At 54.1% G+C, this 17,140-nt stretch overlaps 1 protein-coding gene across 2 annotated transcripts in view; it reads right to left on the reverse strand.

Annotated features, from left to right (window-relative positions):
- Positions 1-17,140, reverse strand: part of LOC142463339 (cytochrome P450 3A29-like) — a 49,595-nt gene that overhangs the window by 16,165 nt on the left and 16,290 nt on the right. For both annotated transcript variants that reach the window (XM_075565964.1, XM_075565963.1), the window contains exons 5-6: positions 1,042-1,155; positions 597-685 (exon numbers count right to left, since the gene is read on the reverse strand). In XM_075565964.1, coding sequence (XP_075422079.1) covers positions 597-685; positions 1,042-1,155 — 203 coding nt within the window. The remainder of the gene's footprint in view (positions 1-596; positions 686-1,041; positions 1,156-17,140) is intronic.

A 17,140-nucleotide genomic window follows, 5' to 3' on the forward strand; every position in this document is an offset into this window, starting at 1 on the left:
AGAGCCTGGTCGGCTCCTTGTGACTTTTGGAAAGTCACTTTATCTCCCTGTGGTTCAGGCACCAAAATCATAGATTCTATGCTCACCTAGGCAGGGACTGTGTCTGTAAAAAATAATCCTACTGTATGTACTGTAATTGTGAAGCTCTTTGAGTCCCATTGGCAGACAAGCTCTATACAAAATAAAGTTATTATTGCGGTATGACAAACGGGTGACGTTTGGTGGGAGAAGTCCCCTTCGTCAGTAGAAAAAAGTAGTGGAATTTGGTGAAACGAATTATCTGATTTTCTGTTGTAACAATTTTTAATTACATCTTATTTCATTCCTTAGTGATACTTAGAAATATTGAATCCTCCCCAAAAGTGATGTTTTGGAAGTAAACGCGTTGTCATTTTACCAAACTTATTAAAACATTTTTTTTAACAATTAAAAAAAAAAAATCAAGTGGATAAAACAAACCCCTCTTATTACAAAGACTAACTAAAGCTAGCATCCTGCACGATAACTGCCCCGCCAGACAGACGCTTGCCAAACGCTACACACTTCATTTAAGATGCGAGAATTCCCTGTTAGAGGTCTCATTGCTCTGGACTTACTCCTTCATTACCAGCTTCTCCTTGTTAGCCACTTTCTTCTGGACATTTTTTATGAATAGATCCCCATAGTGTTTTATTATAGGAAACATCTGAAATGGCAACAAAACAACAGCGTGTAAATGTTCCATATCACACAATGGCAGACAACGTATTACATATAAGGAAACCCTAAGAGTGACGATCTTGGGTTTGATCTGATCACCCAACAAAGAGGTTGTCTGTGTACGTAGAGTTCCCTGTGGTGGGGAGGGTTTTTTTCATGGCTTCAATCTGAGCGAAAAGATGGACCAAGTCCTGTTTTTTTAATTTAAATCTCAGAAAAAAGGCAGAACTGGATGTAACTGTCCCGTTCCCCTCCCGACAGTTACCAAAGAACTTCAAAAGAATGGGCAAAGAATGTATTTGCCGCAGTTGTTAGATTAAATATAAATGCTATATTTATTACCTGCTTGAGTTTGCCGCTGGTGAAGGCGGGGGAGAGAACCGTGCGGATCCTCTTCCACTGATCGTCCTCAGCCACAGAGAGGGCAGATTCCAGGGGCCCGTTCAGACCGAAAGACTAAGAAGAAGTTCAGAATGCGGAGGTTACTGTCAAATAGAGATCGCCCTGCGCATTATAAAGCACGAACTGAAAGTGCCGGCGCTGCTCGGGGGATTGCAAGAGGCTGAAAAATACTGAGATTTGTAAATGGATCATTACATTTTTTAGTGTCAATGTGAAATCTCTGTGCTAAAAATAACAACTCCAACCATAACCGTTTCATTGCCTCCAAAGTCCTGAAGTGTTTATTCGAGAGCCTCTAACGCTGCGTGTGTGCGGGACATTGTACTCTCGTCCCAAACACAGAGAGCCTCTAACGCTGCGTGTGTGCGGGACATTGTACTCTCGTCCCAAACACAGAGAGCCTCTAACGCTGCGTGTGTGCGGGACATTGTACTCTCGTCCCAAACACTGAGAGCCTCTAACGCTTCGTGTGTGCGGGACATTGTACTCTCATCTCAAATACCGAGAGCCTCTAATGCTGCGTGTCTGTGTGTGTGTGTGCGGGCCATTGTACTCTCATCTCAAACACCGAGACCCTCTAACGCTGCGTGTGTGCGGGACATTGTACTCTCGTCCCAAACACAGAGAGCCTCTAACGCTGCGTGTGTGCGGGACATTGTACTTTCGTCCCAAACACAGAGAGCCTCTAACGCTGCTTGTGTGCGGGACATTGTACTCTCGTCCCAAACACCGAGAGCCTCTAACGCTGCGTGTGTGCGGGACATTGTACTCTCGTCCCAAACACAGAGAGCCTCTAACGCTGCGTGTGTGCGGGAAATTGTACTCTCGTCCCAAACACCGAGAGCCTCTAACGCTGCATGTGTGCGGGACATTGTACTCTCGTCCCAAACACAGAGAGCCTCTAACGCTGTGTGTGTGCGGGACATTGTACTCTCGTCCCAAACACCGAGAGCCTCTAACGCTGCGTGTGTGCGGGACATTGTACTCTCGTCCCAAACACCGAGAGCCTCTAACGCTGCGTGTGTGCGGGACATTGTACTCTCGTCCCAAACACAGAGAGCCTCTAACGCTGCGTGTGTGCGGGACATTGTACTCTCATCCCAAACACCGAGACCCTCTAACGCTGCGTGTGTGCGGGACATTGTACTCTCGTCCCAAACACCGAGAGCCTCTAACGCTGCGTGTGTGCGGGACATTGTACTCTCATCCCAAACACCGAGAGCCTCTAACGCTGCATGTGTGCGGGACATTGCACTCTCGTCCCAAACACAGAGAGCCTCTAACGCTGTGTGTGTGCGGGACATTGCACTCTCGTCCCAAACACAGAGAGCCTCTAACGCTGTGTGTGTGCGGGACATTGTACTCTCATCCCAAACACAGAGAGCCTCTAACGCTGCGTGTGTGCGGACATTGTACTCTCGTCCCAAACACAGAGAGCCTCTAACGCTGCGTGTGTGCGGGACATTGTACTCTCGTCCCAAACACTGAGAGCCTCTAACGCTTCGTGTGTGCGGGACATTGTACTCTCATCTCAAACACCGAGAGCCTCTAACGCTGTGTGTGTGCGGGACATTGTACTCTCGTCCCAAACACTGAGAACCTCTAACGCTGCGTGTGTGCGGGACATTGTACTCTCATCTCAAACACCGAGAGCCTCTAATGCTGCGTGTCTGTGTGTGTGTGTGCGGGCCATTGTACTCTCATCTCAAACACCGAGACCCTCTAACGCTGCGTGTGTGCGGGACATTGTACTCTCGTCCCAAACACAGAGAGCCTCTAACGCTGCGTGTGTGCGGGACATTGTACTCTCGTCCCAAACACAGAGAGCCTCTAACGCTGCTTGTGTGCGGGACATTGTACTCTCGTCCCAAACACCGAGAGCCTCTAATGCTGCGTGTGTGCGGGACATTGTACTCTCGTCCCAAACACAGAGAGCCTCTAACGCTGCGTGTGTGCGGGAAATTGAACTCTCGTCCCAAACACCGAGAGCCTCTAACGCTGCATGTGTGCGGGACATTGTACTCTCATCCCAAACACAGAGAGCCTCTAACGCTGTGTGTGTGCGGGACATTGTACTCTCGTCCCAAACACCGAGAGCCTCTAACGCTGCGTGTGTGCGGGACATTGTACTCTCGTCCCAAACACCGAGAGCCTCTAACGCTGCGTGTGTGCGGGACATTGTACTCTCGTCCCAAACACAGAGAGCCTCTAACGCTGCGTGTGTGCGGGACATTGTACTCTCATCCCAAACACCGAGACCCTCTAACGCTGCGTGTGTGCGGGACATTGTACTCTCGTCCCAAACACCGAGAGCCTCTAAAGCTGCGTGTGTGCGGGACATTGTACTCTCATCCCAAACACCGAGAGCCTCTAACGCTGCGTGTGTGCGGGACATTGCACTCTCGTCCCAAACACAGAGAGCCTCTAACGCTGTGTGTGTGCGGGACATTGCACTCTCGTCCCAAACACAGAGAGCCTCTAACGCTGTGTGTGTGCGGGACATTGTACTCTCATCCCAAACACAGAGAGCCTCTAACGCTGCGTGTGTGCGGACATTGTACTCTCGTCCCAAACACAGAGAGCCTCTAACGCTGCATGTGTGCGGGACATTGTACTCTCGTCCCAAACACGAGAGCCTCTAACGCTGCGTGTGTGCGGGACATTGTACTCTCGTCCCAAACACAGAGAGCCTCTAACGCTGTGTGTGCGGGACATTGTACTCTCGTCCCAAACACAGAGAGCCTCTAACGCTGCGTGTGTGCGGGACATTGTACTCTCGTCCCAAACACCGAGAGCCTCTAACGCTGCGTGTGTGCGGGACATTATACTCTCGTCCCAAACACAGAGAGCCTCTAACGCTGCGTGTGTGCGGGACATTGTACTCTCGTCCCAAACACCGAGAGCCTCTAACGCTGCGTGTGTGCGGGACATTGTACTCTCGTCCCAAACACCGAGCCTCTAACGCTGCGTGTGTGCGGGACATTGTACTCTCGTCCCAAACACCGAGAACCTCTAACGCTGCGTGTGTGCGGGACATTGTACTCTCGTCCAAAACACCGAGAGCCTCTAACGCTGCGTGTGTGCGGGACATTGTACTCTCGCCCCAAACACTGAGAGCCTCTAACGCTGCGTGTGCAGGACATTGTACTCTCGTCCCAAACACTGAGAGCCTCTAACGCTGCGTGTGTGCGGGACATTGTACTCTGGTCCCAAACACAGAGAGCCTCTAACGCTGCGTGTGTGCGGGACATTGTACTCTCGTCCCAAACACTGAGAGCCTCTAACGCTGCGTGTGTGCGGGACATTGTACTCTCGTCCCACACACAGGGAGCCTCTAACGCTGCGTGTGTGCGGACATTGTACTCTCGCCCCAAACACCGAGAGCCTCTAACGCTGCGTGTGTGCGGGACATTGTACTCTCGTCCCAAACACCGAGAGCCTCTAACGCTGCGTGTGTGCGGGACATTGTACTCTCGTCCCAAACACCGAGACCCTCTAAAGCTGCGTGTGTGCGGGACGTTGTACTCTCGTCCCAAACACAGAGAGCCTCTAACGCTGCGTGTGCAGGACATTGTACTCGTGTCCCAAACACCGAGTGCCTCTAACGCTGCGTGTGTGCGGGACATTGTACTCTCGTCCCAAACACCGAGTGCCTCTAACGCTGCATGTGTGCGGGACATTGTACTCTCGTCCCAAACACCGAGAGCCTCTAACGCTGCGTGTGTGCGGGACATTGTACTCTCGTCCCAAACACCGAGAGCCTCTAACGCTGCGTGTGTGCGGGACATTGTACTCTCGTCCCAAACACAGAGAGCCTCTAACGCTGTGTGTGTGCGGGACATTATACTCTCGTCCCAAACACGAGAGCCTCTAACGCTGCGTGTGTGCGGGACATTGTACTCTCATCCAAAACACAGAGACCCTCTAACGCTGCGTGTGTGCGGGACATTGTACTCTCGTCCCAAACACCGAGAGCCTCTAACGCTGTGTGTGTGCGGGACATTGTACTCTCGTCCCAAACACCGAGAGCCTCTAACGCTGCGTGTGTGCGGGACATTGTACTCTCGTCCCAAACACAGAGAGCCTCTAACGCTGCGTGTGTGCGGGACATTGTACTCTCGTCCCAAACACCGAGACCCTCTAACGCTGCGTGTGTGCGGGACATTGTACTCTCGTCCCAAACACCGAGAGCCTCTAACGCTGTGTGTGTGCGGGACATTGTACTCTCATCCCAAACACCGAGAGCCTCTAACGCTGTGTGTGTGCGGGACATTGTACTCTCGTCCCAAACACAGAGAGCCTCTAACGCTGCGTGTGTGCGGGACATTGTACTCTCGTCCCAAACACCGAGAGCCTCTAATGCTGCGTGTGTGCGGGACATTGTACTCTCGTCCCAAACACCGAGAGCCTCTAACGCTGTGTGTGTGGGACATTGTACTCTCGTCCCAAACACAGAGAGCCTCTAACGCTGCGTGTGTGCGGGACATTGTACTCTCGTCCCAAACACAGAGAGCCTCTAACGCTGCGTGTGTGCGGGACATTGTACTCTCGTCCCAAACACCGAGACCCTCTAACGCTGCGTGTGTGCGGACATTGTACTCTCATCCCAAACACCGAGAGCCTCTAACGCTGCGTGTGTGCGGGACATTGTACTCTCGTCCCAAACACCGAGACCCTCTAACGCTGCGTGTGTGCGGGACATTGTACTCTCATCCCAAACACCGAGAGCCTCTAACGCTGAGTGTGTGCGGGACATTGTACTCTCATCCCAAACACAGAGAGCCTCTAACGCTGCGTGTGTGCGGGACATTGTACTCGTCCCAAACACCGAGAGCCTCTAACGCTGCGTGTGTGCGGGACATTGTACTCTCGTCCCAAACACCGAGAGCCTCTAACGCTGCGTGTGTGCGGGACATTGTACTCTCGTCCCAAACACAGAGAGCCTCTAACGCTGCATGTGTGCGGGACATTGTACTCTCGTCCCAAACACCGAGAGCCTCTAACGCTGCGTGTGTGCGGGACATTGTACTCTCGTCCCAAACACCGAGACCCTCTAACGCTGCGTGTGTGCGGGACATTGTACTCGTCCCAAACACAGAGAGCCTCTAATGCTGCGTGTGTGCGGGACATTGTACTCTCGTCCCAAACACAGAGAGCCTCTAACGCTGCATGTGTGCGGGACATTGTACTCTCGTCCCAAACACCGAGAGCCTCTAACGCTGCGTGTGTGCGGGACATTGTACTCTCGTCCCAAACACCGAGACCCTCTAACGCTGCATGTGTGCGGGACATTGTACTCGTCCCAAACACAGAGAGCCTCTAACGCTGCGTGTGTGCGGGACATTGTACTCTCGTCCCAAACACCGAGAGCCTCTAACACTGCGTGTGTGCGGGACATTGTACTCTCGTCCCAAACACTGAGAGCCTCTAACACTGCGTGTGTGCGGGACATTGTACTCTCGTCCCAAACACAGAAAGCCTCTAACGCTGCATGTGTGCGGGACATTGTACTCTCGTCCCAAACACAGAGAGCCTCTAACGCTGCGTGTGTGCGGGACATTGTACTCTCATCCCAAACACGAGAGCCTCTAACGCTGCGTGTGTGGGGGACATTGTACTCTCGTCCCAAACACAGAGAGCCTCTAACGCTGCGTGTGTGCGGGATATTGTACTCTCATCCCAAACACAGAGAGCCTCTAACGCTGCGTGTGTGCGGGACATTGTACTCTCGTCCCAAACACCGAGAGCCTCTAATGCTGCGTGTGTGCGGGACATTGTACTCTCGTCCCAAACACAGAGAGCCTCTAACGCTGCGTGTGTGTGCGGGACATTGTACTCTCGTCCCAAACACAGAGAGCCTCTAACGCTGCATGTGTGGGGGACATTGTACTCTCATCCCAAACACAGAGAGCCTCTAACGCTGCGTGTGTGCGGGACATTGTACTCTCGTCCCAAACACTGAGACCCTCTAACGCTGCGTGTGTGCGGGACATTGTACTCTCGTCTCAAACACTGAGAGCCTCTAACGCTGCGTGTGTGCGGGACATTGTACTCTCGTCCCAAACACCGAGACCCTCTAACGCTGCGTTTGTGCGGGACATTGTACTCGTCCCAAACACAGAGAGCCTCTAATGCTGCGTGTGTGCGGGACATTGTACTCGTCCCAAACACAGAGAGCCTCTAACGCTGCGTGTGTGCGGGACACTGTGCTCTCATCCCAAACACCGAGAGCCTCTAACGCTGCGTGTGTGCGGGACATTGTACTCTCGTCCCAAACACTGAGAGCCTCTAACGCTGCGTGTGTGCGGGACATTGTACTCTCGTCCCAAACACAGAGAGCCTCTAACGCTGCGTGTGTGCGGGACATTGTACTCTCGTCCCAAACACCGAGACCCTCTAACGCTGCGTGTGTGCGGGACATTGTACTCTCGTCCCAAACACCGAGAGCCTCTAACGCTGCGTGTGTGCGGGACATTGTACTCTCGTCCCAAACACAGAGAGCCTCTAACGCTGCGTGTGTGCGGGAAATTGTACTCTCGTCCCAAACACCGAGAGCCTCTAACGCTGCATGTGTGCGGGACATTGTACTCTCGTCCCAAACACAGAGAGCCTCTAACGCTGTGTGTGTGCGGGACATTGTACTCTCGTCCCAAACACCGAGAGCCTCTAACGCTGCGTGTGTGCGGGACATTGTACTCTCGTCCCAAACACCGAGAGCCTCTAACGCTGCGTGTGTGCGGGACATTGTACTCTCGTCCCAAACACAGAGAGCCTCTAACGCTGCGTGTGTGCGGGACATTGTACTCTCATCCCAAACACCGAGACCCTCTAACGCTGCGTGTGTGCGGGACATTGTACTCTCGTCCCAAACACCGAGAGCCTCTAACGCTGCGTGTGTGCGGGACATTGTACTCTCATCCCAAACACCGAGAGCCTCTAACGCTGCATGTGTGCGGGACATTGCACTCTCGTCCCAAACACAGAGAGCCTCTAACGCTGTGTGTGTGCGGGACATTGCACTCTCGTCCCAAACACAGAGAGCCTCTAACGCTGTGTGTGTGCGGGACATTGTACTCTCATCCCAAACACAGAGAGCCTCTAACGCTGCGTGTGTGCGGACATTGTACTCTCGTCCCAAACACAGAGAGCCTCTAACGCTGCGTGTGTGCGGGACATTGTACTCTCGTCCCAAACACTGAGAGCCTCTAACGCTTCGTGTGTGCGGGACATTGTACTCTCATCTCAAACACCGAGAGCCTCTAACGCTGTGTGTGTGCGGGACATTGTACTCTCGTCCCAAACACTGAGAACCTCTAACGCTGCGTGTGTGCGGGACATTGTACTCTCATCTCAAACACCGAGAGCCTCTAATGCTGCGTGTCTGTGTGTGTGTGTGCGGGCCATTGTACTCTCATCTCAAACACCGAGACCCTCTAACGCTGCGTGTGTGCGGGACATTGTACTCTCGTCCCAAACACAGAGAGCCTCTAACGCTGCGTGTGTGCGGGACATTGTACTCTCGTCCCAAACACAGAGAGCCTCTAACGCTGCTTGTGTGCGGGACATTGTACTCTCGTCCCAAACACCGAGAGCCTCTAATGCTGCGTGTGTGCGGGACATTGTACTCTCGTCCCAAACACAGAGAGCCTCTAACGCTGCGTGTGTGCGGGAAATTGAACTCTCGTCCCAAACACCGAGAGCCTCTAACGCTGCGTGTGTGCGGGACATTGTACTCTCGTCCCAAACACAGAGAGCCTCTAACGCTGTGTGTGTGCGGGACATTATACTCTCGTCCCAAACACGAGAGCCTCTAACGCTGCGTGTGTGCGGGACATTGTACTCTCATCCAAAACACAGAGACCCTCTAACGCTGCGTGTGTGCGGGACATTGTACTCTCGTCCCAAACACCGAGAGCCTCTAACGCTGTGTGTGTGCGGGACATTGTACTCTCGTCCCAAACACCGAGAGCCTCTAACGCTGCGTGTGTGCGGGACATTGTACTCTCGTCCCAAACACAGAGAGCCTCTAACGCTGCGTGTGTGCGGGACATTGTACTCTCGTCCCAAACACCGAGACCCTCTAACGCTGCGTGTGTGCGGGACATTGTACTCTCGTCCCAAACACCGAGAGCCTCTAACGCTGTGTGTGTGCGGGACATTGTACTCTCATCCCAAACACCGAGAGCCTCTAACGCTGTGTGTGTGCGGGACATTGTACTCTCGTCCCAAACACAGAGAGCCTCTAACGCTGCGTGTGTGCGGGACATTGTACTCTCGTCCCAAACACCGAGAGCCTCTAATGCTGCGTGTGTGCGGGACATTGTACTCTCGTCCCAAACACCGAGAGCCTCTAACGCTGTGTGTGTGGGACATTGTACTCTCGTCCCAAACACAGAGAGCCTCTAACGCTGCGTGTGTGCGGGACATTGTACTCTCGTCCCAAACACAGAGAGCCTCTAACGCTGCGTGTGTGCGGGACATTGTACTCTCGTCCCAAACACCGAGACCCTCTAACGCTGCGTGTGTGCGGACATTGTACTCTCATCCCAAACACCGAGAGCCTCTAACGCTGCGTGTGTGCGGGACATTGTACTCTCGTCCCAAACACCGAGACCCTCTAACGCTGCGTGTGTGCGGGACATTGTACTCTCATCCCAAACACCGAGAGCCTCTAACGCTGAGTGTGTGCGGGACATTGTACTCTCATCCCAAACACAGAGAGCCTCTAACGCTGCGTGTGTGCGGGACATTGTACTCGTCCCAAACACCGAGAGCCTCTAACGCTGCGTGTGTGCGGGACATTGTACTCTCGTCCCAAACACCGAGAGCCTCTAACGCTGCGTGTGTGCGGGACATTGTACTCTCGTCCCAAACACAGAGAGCCTCTAACGCTGCATGTGTGCGGGACATTGTACTCTCGTCCCAAACACCGAGAGCCTCTAACGCTGCGTGTGTGCGGGACATTGTACTCTCGTCCCAAACACCGAGACCCTCTAACGCTGCGTGTGTGCGGGACATTGTACTCGTCCCAAACACAGAGAGCCTCTAATGCTGCGTGTGTGCGGGACATTGTACTCTCGTCCCAAACACAGAGAGCCTCTAACGCTGCATGTGTGCGGGACATTGTACTCTCGTCCCAAACACCGAGAGCCTCTAACGCTGCGTGTGTGCGGGACATTGTACTCTCGTCCCAAACACCGAGACCCTCTAACGCTGCATGTGTGCGGGACATTGTACTCGTCCCAAACACAGAGAGCCTCTAACGCTGCGTGTGTGCGGGACATTGTACTCTCGTCCCAAACACCGAGAGCCTCTAACACTGCGTGTGTGCGGGACATTGTACTCTCGTCCCAAACACTGAGAGCCTCTAACACTGCGTGTGTGCGGGACATTGTACTCTCGTCCCAAACACAGAAAGCCTCTAACGCTGCATGTGTGCGGGACATTGTACTCTCGTCCCAAACACAGAGAGCCTCTAACGCTGCGTGTGTGCGGGACATTGTACTCTCATCCCAAACACGAGAGCCTCTAACGCTGCGTGTGTGGGGGACATTGTACTCTCGTCCCAAACACAGAGAGCCTCTAACGCTGCGTGTGTGCGGGATATTGTACTCTCATCCCAAACACAGAGAGCCTCTAACGCTGCGTGTGTGCGGGACATTGTACTCTCGTCCCAAACACCGAGAGCCTCTAATGCTGCGTGTGTGCGGGACATTGTACTCTCGTCCCAAACACAGAGAGCCTCTAACGCTGCGTGTGTGTGCGGGACATTGTACTCTCGTCCCAAACACAGAGAGCCTCTAACGCTGCGTGTGTGGGGGACATTGTACTCTCATCCCAAACACAGAGAGCCTCTAACGCTGCGTGTGTGCGGGACATTGTACTCTCGTCCCAAACACTGAGACCCTCTAACGCTGCGTGTGTGCGGGACATTGTACTCTCGTCTCAAACACTGAGAGCCTCTAACGCTGCGTGTGTGCGGGACATTGTACTCTCGTCCCAAACACCGAGACCCTCTAACGCTGCGTTTGTGCGGGACATTGTACTCGTCCCAAACACAGAGAGCCTCTAATGCTGCGTGTGTGCGGGACATTGTACTCGTCCCAAACACAGAGAGCCTCTAACGCTGCGTGTGTGCGGGACACTGTGCTCTCATCCCAAACACCGAGAGCCTCTAACGCTGCGTGTGTGCGGGACATTGTACTCTCGTCCCAAACACTGAGAGCCTCTAACGCTGCGTGTGTGCGGGACATTGTACTCTCGTCCCAAACACAGAGAGCCTCTAACGCTGCGTGTGTGCGGGACATTGTACTCTCGTCCCAAACACCGAGACCCTCTAACGCTGCGTGTGTGCGGGACATTGTACTCTCGTCCCAAACACCGAGAGCCTCTAACGCTGCGTGTGTGCGGGACATTGTACTCTCGTCCCAAACACAGAGAGCCTCTAACGCTGCGTGTGTGCGGGAAATTGTACTCTCGTCCCAAACACCGAGAGCCTCTAACGCTGCATGTGTGCGGGACATTGTACTCTCGTCCCAAACACAGAGAGCCTCTAACGCTGTGTGTGTGCGGGACATTGTACTCTCGTCCCAAACACCGAGAGCCTCTAACGCTGCGTGTGTGCGGGACATTGTACTCTCGTCCCAAACACCGAGAGCCTCTAACGCTGCGTGTGTGCGGGACATTGTACTCTCGTCCCAAACACAGAGAGCCTCTAACGCTGCGTGTGTGCGGGACATTGTACTCTCATCCCAAACACCGAGACCCTCTAACGCTGCGTGTGTGCGGGACATTGTACTCTCGTCCCAAACACCGAGAGCCTCTAACGCTGCGTGTGTGCGGGACATTGTACTCTCATCCCAAACACCGAGAGCCTCTAACGCTGCATGTGTGCGGGACATTGCACTCTCGTCCCAAACACAGAGAGCCTCTAACGCTGTGTGTGTGCTGGACATTGCACTCTCGTCCCAAACACAGAGAGCCTCTAACGCTGTGTGTGTGCGGGACATTGTACTCTCATCCCAAACACAGAGAGCCTCTAACGCTGCGTGTGTGCGGACATTGTACTCTCGTCCCAAACACAGAGAGCCTCTAACGCTGCGTGTGTGCGGGACATTGTACTCTCGTCCCAAACACTGAGAGCCTCTAACGCTTCGTGTGTGCGGGACATTGTACTCTCATCTCAAACACCGAGAGCCTCTAACGCTGTGTGTGTGCGGGACATTGTACTCTCGTCCCAAACACTGAGAACCTCTAACGCTGCGTGTGTGCGGGACATTGTACTCTCATCTCAAACACCGAGAGCCTCTAATGCTGCGTGTCTGTGTGTGTGTGTGCGGGCCATTGTACTCTCATCTCAAACACCGAGACCCTCTAACGCTGCGTGTGTGCGGGACATTGTACTCTCGTCCCAAACACAGAGAGCCTCTAACGCTGCGTGTGTGCGGGACATTGTACTCTCGTCCCAAACACAGAGAGCCTCTAACGCTGCTTGTGTGCGGGACATTGTACTCTCGTCCCAAACACCGAGAGCCTCTAATGCTGCGTGTGTGCGGGACATTGTACTCTCGTCCCAAACACAGAGAGCCTCTAACGCTGCGTGTGTGCGGGAAATTGAACTCTCGTCCCAAACACCGAGAGCCTCTAACGCTGCATGTGTGCGGGACATTGTACTCTCATCCCAAACACAGAGAGCCTCTAACGCTGTGTGTGTGCGGGACATTGTACTCTCGTCCCAAACACAGAGAGCCTCTAACGCTGCGTGTGTGCGGGACATTGTACTCTCGTCCCAAACACCGAGAGCCTCTAACGCTGCGTGTGTGCGGGACATTGTACTCTCGTCCCAAACACAGAGAGCCTCTAACGCTGCGTGTGTGCGGGACATTGTACTCTCATCCCAAACACCGAGACCCTCTAACGCTGCGTGTGTGCGGGACATTGTACTCTCGTCCCAAACACCGAGAGCCTCTAAAGCTGCGTGTGTGCGGGACATTGTACTCTCATCCCAAACACCGAGAGCCTCTAACGCTGCGTGTGTGCGGGACATTGCACTCTCGTCCCAAACACAGAGAGCCTCTAACGCTGTGTGTGTGCGGGACATTGCACTCTCGTCCCAAACACAGAGAGCCTCTAACGCTGTGTGTGTGCGGGACATTGTACTCTCATCCCAAACACAGAGAGCCTCTAACGCTGCGTGTGTGCGGACATTGTACTCTCGTCCCAAACACAGAGAGCCTCTAACGCTGCATGTGTGCGGGACATTGTACTCTCGTCCCAAACACGAGAGCCTCTAACGCTGCGTGTGTGCGGGACATTGTACTCTCGTCCCAAACACAGAGAGCCTCTAACGCTGTGTGTGCGGGACATTGTACTCTCGTCCCAAACACAGAGAGCCTCTAACGCTGCGTGTGTGCGGGACATTGTACTCTCGTCCCAAACACCGAGAGCCTCTAACGCTGCGTGTGTGCGGGACATTATACTCTCGTCCCAAACACAGAGAGCCTCTAACGCTGCGTGTGTGCGGGACATTGTACTCTCGTCCCAAACACCGAGAGCCTCTAATGCTGCGTGTGTGCGGGACATTGTACTCTCGTCCCAAACACCGAGCCTCTAACGCTGCGTGTGTGCGGGACATTGTACTCTCGTCCCAAACACCGAGAACCTCTAACGCTGCGTGTGTGCGGGACATTGTACTCTCGTCCAAAACACCGAGAGCCTCTAACGCTGCGTGTGTGCGGGACATTGTACTCTCGCCCCAAACACTGAGAGCCTCTAACGCTGCGTGTGCAGGACATTGTACTCTCGTCCCAAACACTGAGAGCCTCTAACGCTGCGTGTGTGCGGGACATTGTACTCTCGTCCCAAACACTGAGAGCCTCTAACGCTGCGTGTGTGCGGGACATTGTACTCTCGTCCCACACACAGGGAGCCTCTAACGCTGCGTGTGTGCGGAAATTGTACTCTCGCCCCAAACACCGAGAGCCTCTAACGCTGCGTGTGTGCGGGACATTGTACTCTCGTCCCAAACACCGAGAGCCTCTAACGCTGCGTGTGTGCGGGACATTGTACTCTCGTCCCAAACACCGAGACCCTCTAAAGCTGCGTGTGTGCGGGACGTTGTACTCTCGTCCCAAACACAGAGAGCCTCTAACACTGCGTGTGCAGGACATTGTACTCGTGTCCCAAACACCGAGTGCCTCTAACGCTGCGTGTGTGCGGGACATTGTACTCTCGTCCCAAACACCGAGTGCCTCTAACGCTGCATGTGTGCGGGACATTGTACTCTCGTCCCAAACACCGAGAGCCTCTAACGCTGCGTGTGTGCGGGACATTGTACTCTCGTCCCAAACACCGAGAGCCTCTAACGCTGCGTGTGTGCGGGACATTGTACTCTCGTCCCAAACACAGAGAGCCTCTAACGCTGTGTGTGTGCGGGACATTATACTCTCGTCCCAAACACGAGAGCCTCTAACGCTGCGTGTGTGCGGGACATTGTACTCTCATCCAAAACACAGAGACCCTCTAACGCTGCGTGTATGCGGGACATTGTACTCTCGTCCCAAACACCGAGAGCCTCTAACGCTGTGTGTGTGCGGGACATTGTACTCTCGTCCCAAACACCGAGAGCCTCTAACGCTGCGTGTGTGCGGGACATTGTACTCTCGTCCCAAACACAGAGAGCCTCTAACGCTGCATGTGTGCGGGACATTGTACTCTCGTCCCAAACACCGAGACCCTCTAACGCTGCGTGTGTGCGGGACATTGTACTCTCGTCCCAAACACCGAGAGCCTCTAACGCTGTGTGTGTGCGGGACATTGTACTCTCATCCCAAACACCGAGAGCCTCTAACGCTGTGTGTGTGCGGGACATTGTACTCTCGTCCCAAACACAGAGAGCCTCTAACGCTGCGTGTGTGCGGGACATTGTACTCTCGTCCCAAACACCGAGAGCCTCTAATGCTGCGTGTGTGCGGGACATTGTACTCTCGTCCCAAACACCGAGAGCCTCTAACGCTGTGTGTGTGGGACATTGTACTCTCGTCCCAAACACAGAGAGCCTCTAACGCTGCGTGTGTGCGGGACATTGTACTCTCGTCCCAAACACAGAGAGCCTCTAACGCTGCGTGTGTGCGGGACATTGTACTCTCGTCCCAAACACCGAGACCCTCTAACGCTGCGTGTGTGCGGACATTGTACTCTCATCCCAAACACCGAGAGCCTCTAACGCTGCGTGTGTGCGGGACATTGTACTCTCGTCCCAAACACCGAGACCCTCTAACGCTGCGTGTGTGCGGGACATTGTACTCTCATCCCAAACACCGAGAGCCTCTAACGCTGAGTGTGTGCGGGACATTGTACTCTCATCCCAAACACAGAGAGCCTCTAACGCTGCGTGTGTGCGGGACATTGTACTCGTCCCAAACACCGAGAGCCTCTAACGCTGCGTGTGTGCGGGACATTGTACTCTCGTCCCAAACACCGAGAGCCTCTAACGCTGCGTGTGTGCGGGACATTGTACTCTCGTCCCAAACACAGAGAGCCTCTAACGCTGCATGTGTGCGGGACATTGTACTCTCGTCCCAAACACCGAGAGCCTCTAACGCTGCGTGTGTGCGGGACATTGTACTCTCGTCCCAAACACCGAGACCCTCTAACGCTGCGTGTGTGCGGGACATTGTACTCGTCCCAAACACAGAGAGCCTCTAATGCTGCGTGTGTGCGGGACATTGTACTCTCGTCCCAAACACAGAGAGCCTCTAACGCTGCATGTGTGCGGGACATTGTACTCTCGTCCCAAACACCGAGAGCCTCTAACGCTGCGTGTGTGCGGGACATTGTACTCTCGTCCCAAACACCGAGACCCTCTAACGCTGCATGTGTGCGGGACATTGTACTCGTCCCAAACACAGAGAGCCTCTAACGCTGCGTGTGTGCGGGACATTGTACTCTCGTCCCAAACACCGAGAGCCTCTAACACTGCGTGTGTGCGGGACATTGTACTCTCGTCCCAAACACTGAGAGCCTCTAACACTGCGTGTGTGCGGGACATTGTACTCTCGTCCCAAACACAGAAAGCCTCTAACGCTGCATGTGTGCGGGACATTGTACTCTCGTCCCAAACACAGAGAGCCTCTAACGCTGCGTGTGTGCGGGACATTGTACTCTCATCCCAAACACGAGAGCCTCTAACGCTGCGTGTGTGGGGGACATTGTACTCTCGTCCCAAACACAGAGAGCCTCTAACGCTGCGTGTGTGCGGGATATTGTACTCTCATCCCAAACACAGAGAGCCTCTAACGCTGCGTGTGTGCGGGACATTGTACTCTCGTCCCAAACACCGAGAGCCTCTAATGCTGCGTGTGTGCGGGACATTGTACTCTCGTCCCAAACACAGAGAGCCTCTAACGCTGCGTGTGTGTGCGGGACATTGTACTCTCGTCCCAAACACAGAGAGCCTCTAACGCTGCGTGTGTGGGGGACATTGTACTCTCATCCCAAACACAGAGAGCCTCTAACGCTGCGTGTGTGCGGGACATTGTACTCTCGTCCCAAACACTGAGACCCTCTAACGCTGCGTGTGTGCGGGACATTGTACTCTCGTCTCAAACACTGAGAGCCTCTAACGCTGCGTGTGTGCGGGACATTGTACTCTCGTCCCAAACACCGAGACCCTCTAACGCTGCGTTTGTGCGGGACATTGTACTCGTCCCAAACACAGAGAGCCTCTAATGCTGCGTGTGTGCGGGACATTGTACTCGTCCCAAACACAGAGAGCCTCTAACGCTGCGTGTGTGCGGGACACTGTGCTCTCATCCCAAACACCGAGAGCCTCTAACGCTGCGTGTGTGCGGGACATTGTACTCTCGTCCCAAACACTGAGAGCCTCTAACGCTGCGTGTGTGCGGGACATTGTACTCTCGTCCCAAACACAGAGAGCCTCTAACGCTGCGTGTGTGCGGGACATTGTACTCTCGTCCCAAACACCGAGACCCTCTAACGCTGCGTGTGTGCGGGACATTGTACTCTCGTCCCAAACACC

Source organism: Ascaphus truei, chromosome 11, assembly GCF_040206685.1.
Source record: "Ascaphus truei isolate aAscTru1 chromosome 11, aAscTru1.hap1, whole genome shotgun sequence".
Lineage (NCBI taxonomy): Eukaryota > Metazoa > Chordata > Amphibia > Anura > Ascaphidae > Ascaphus > Ascaphus truei.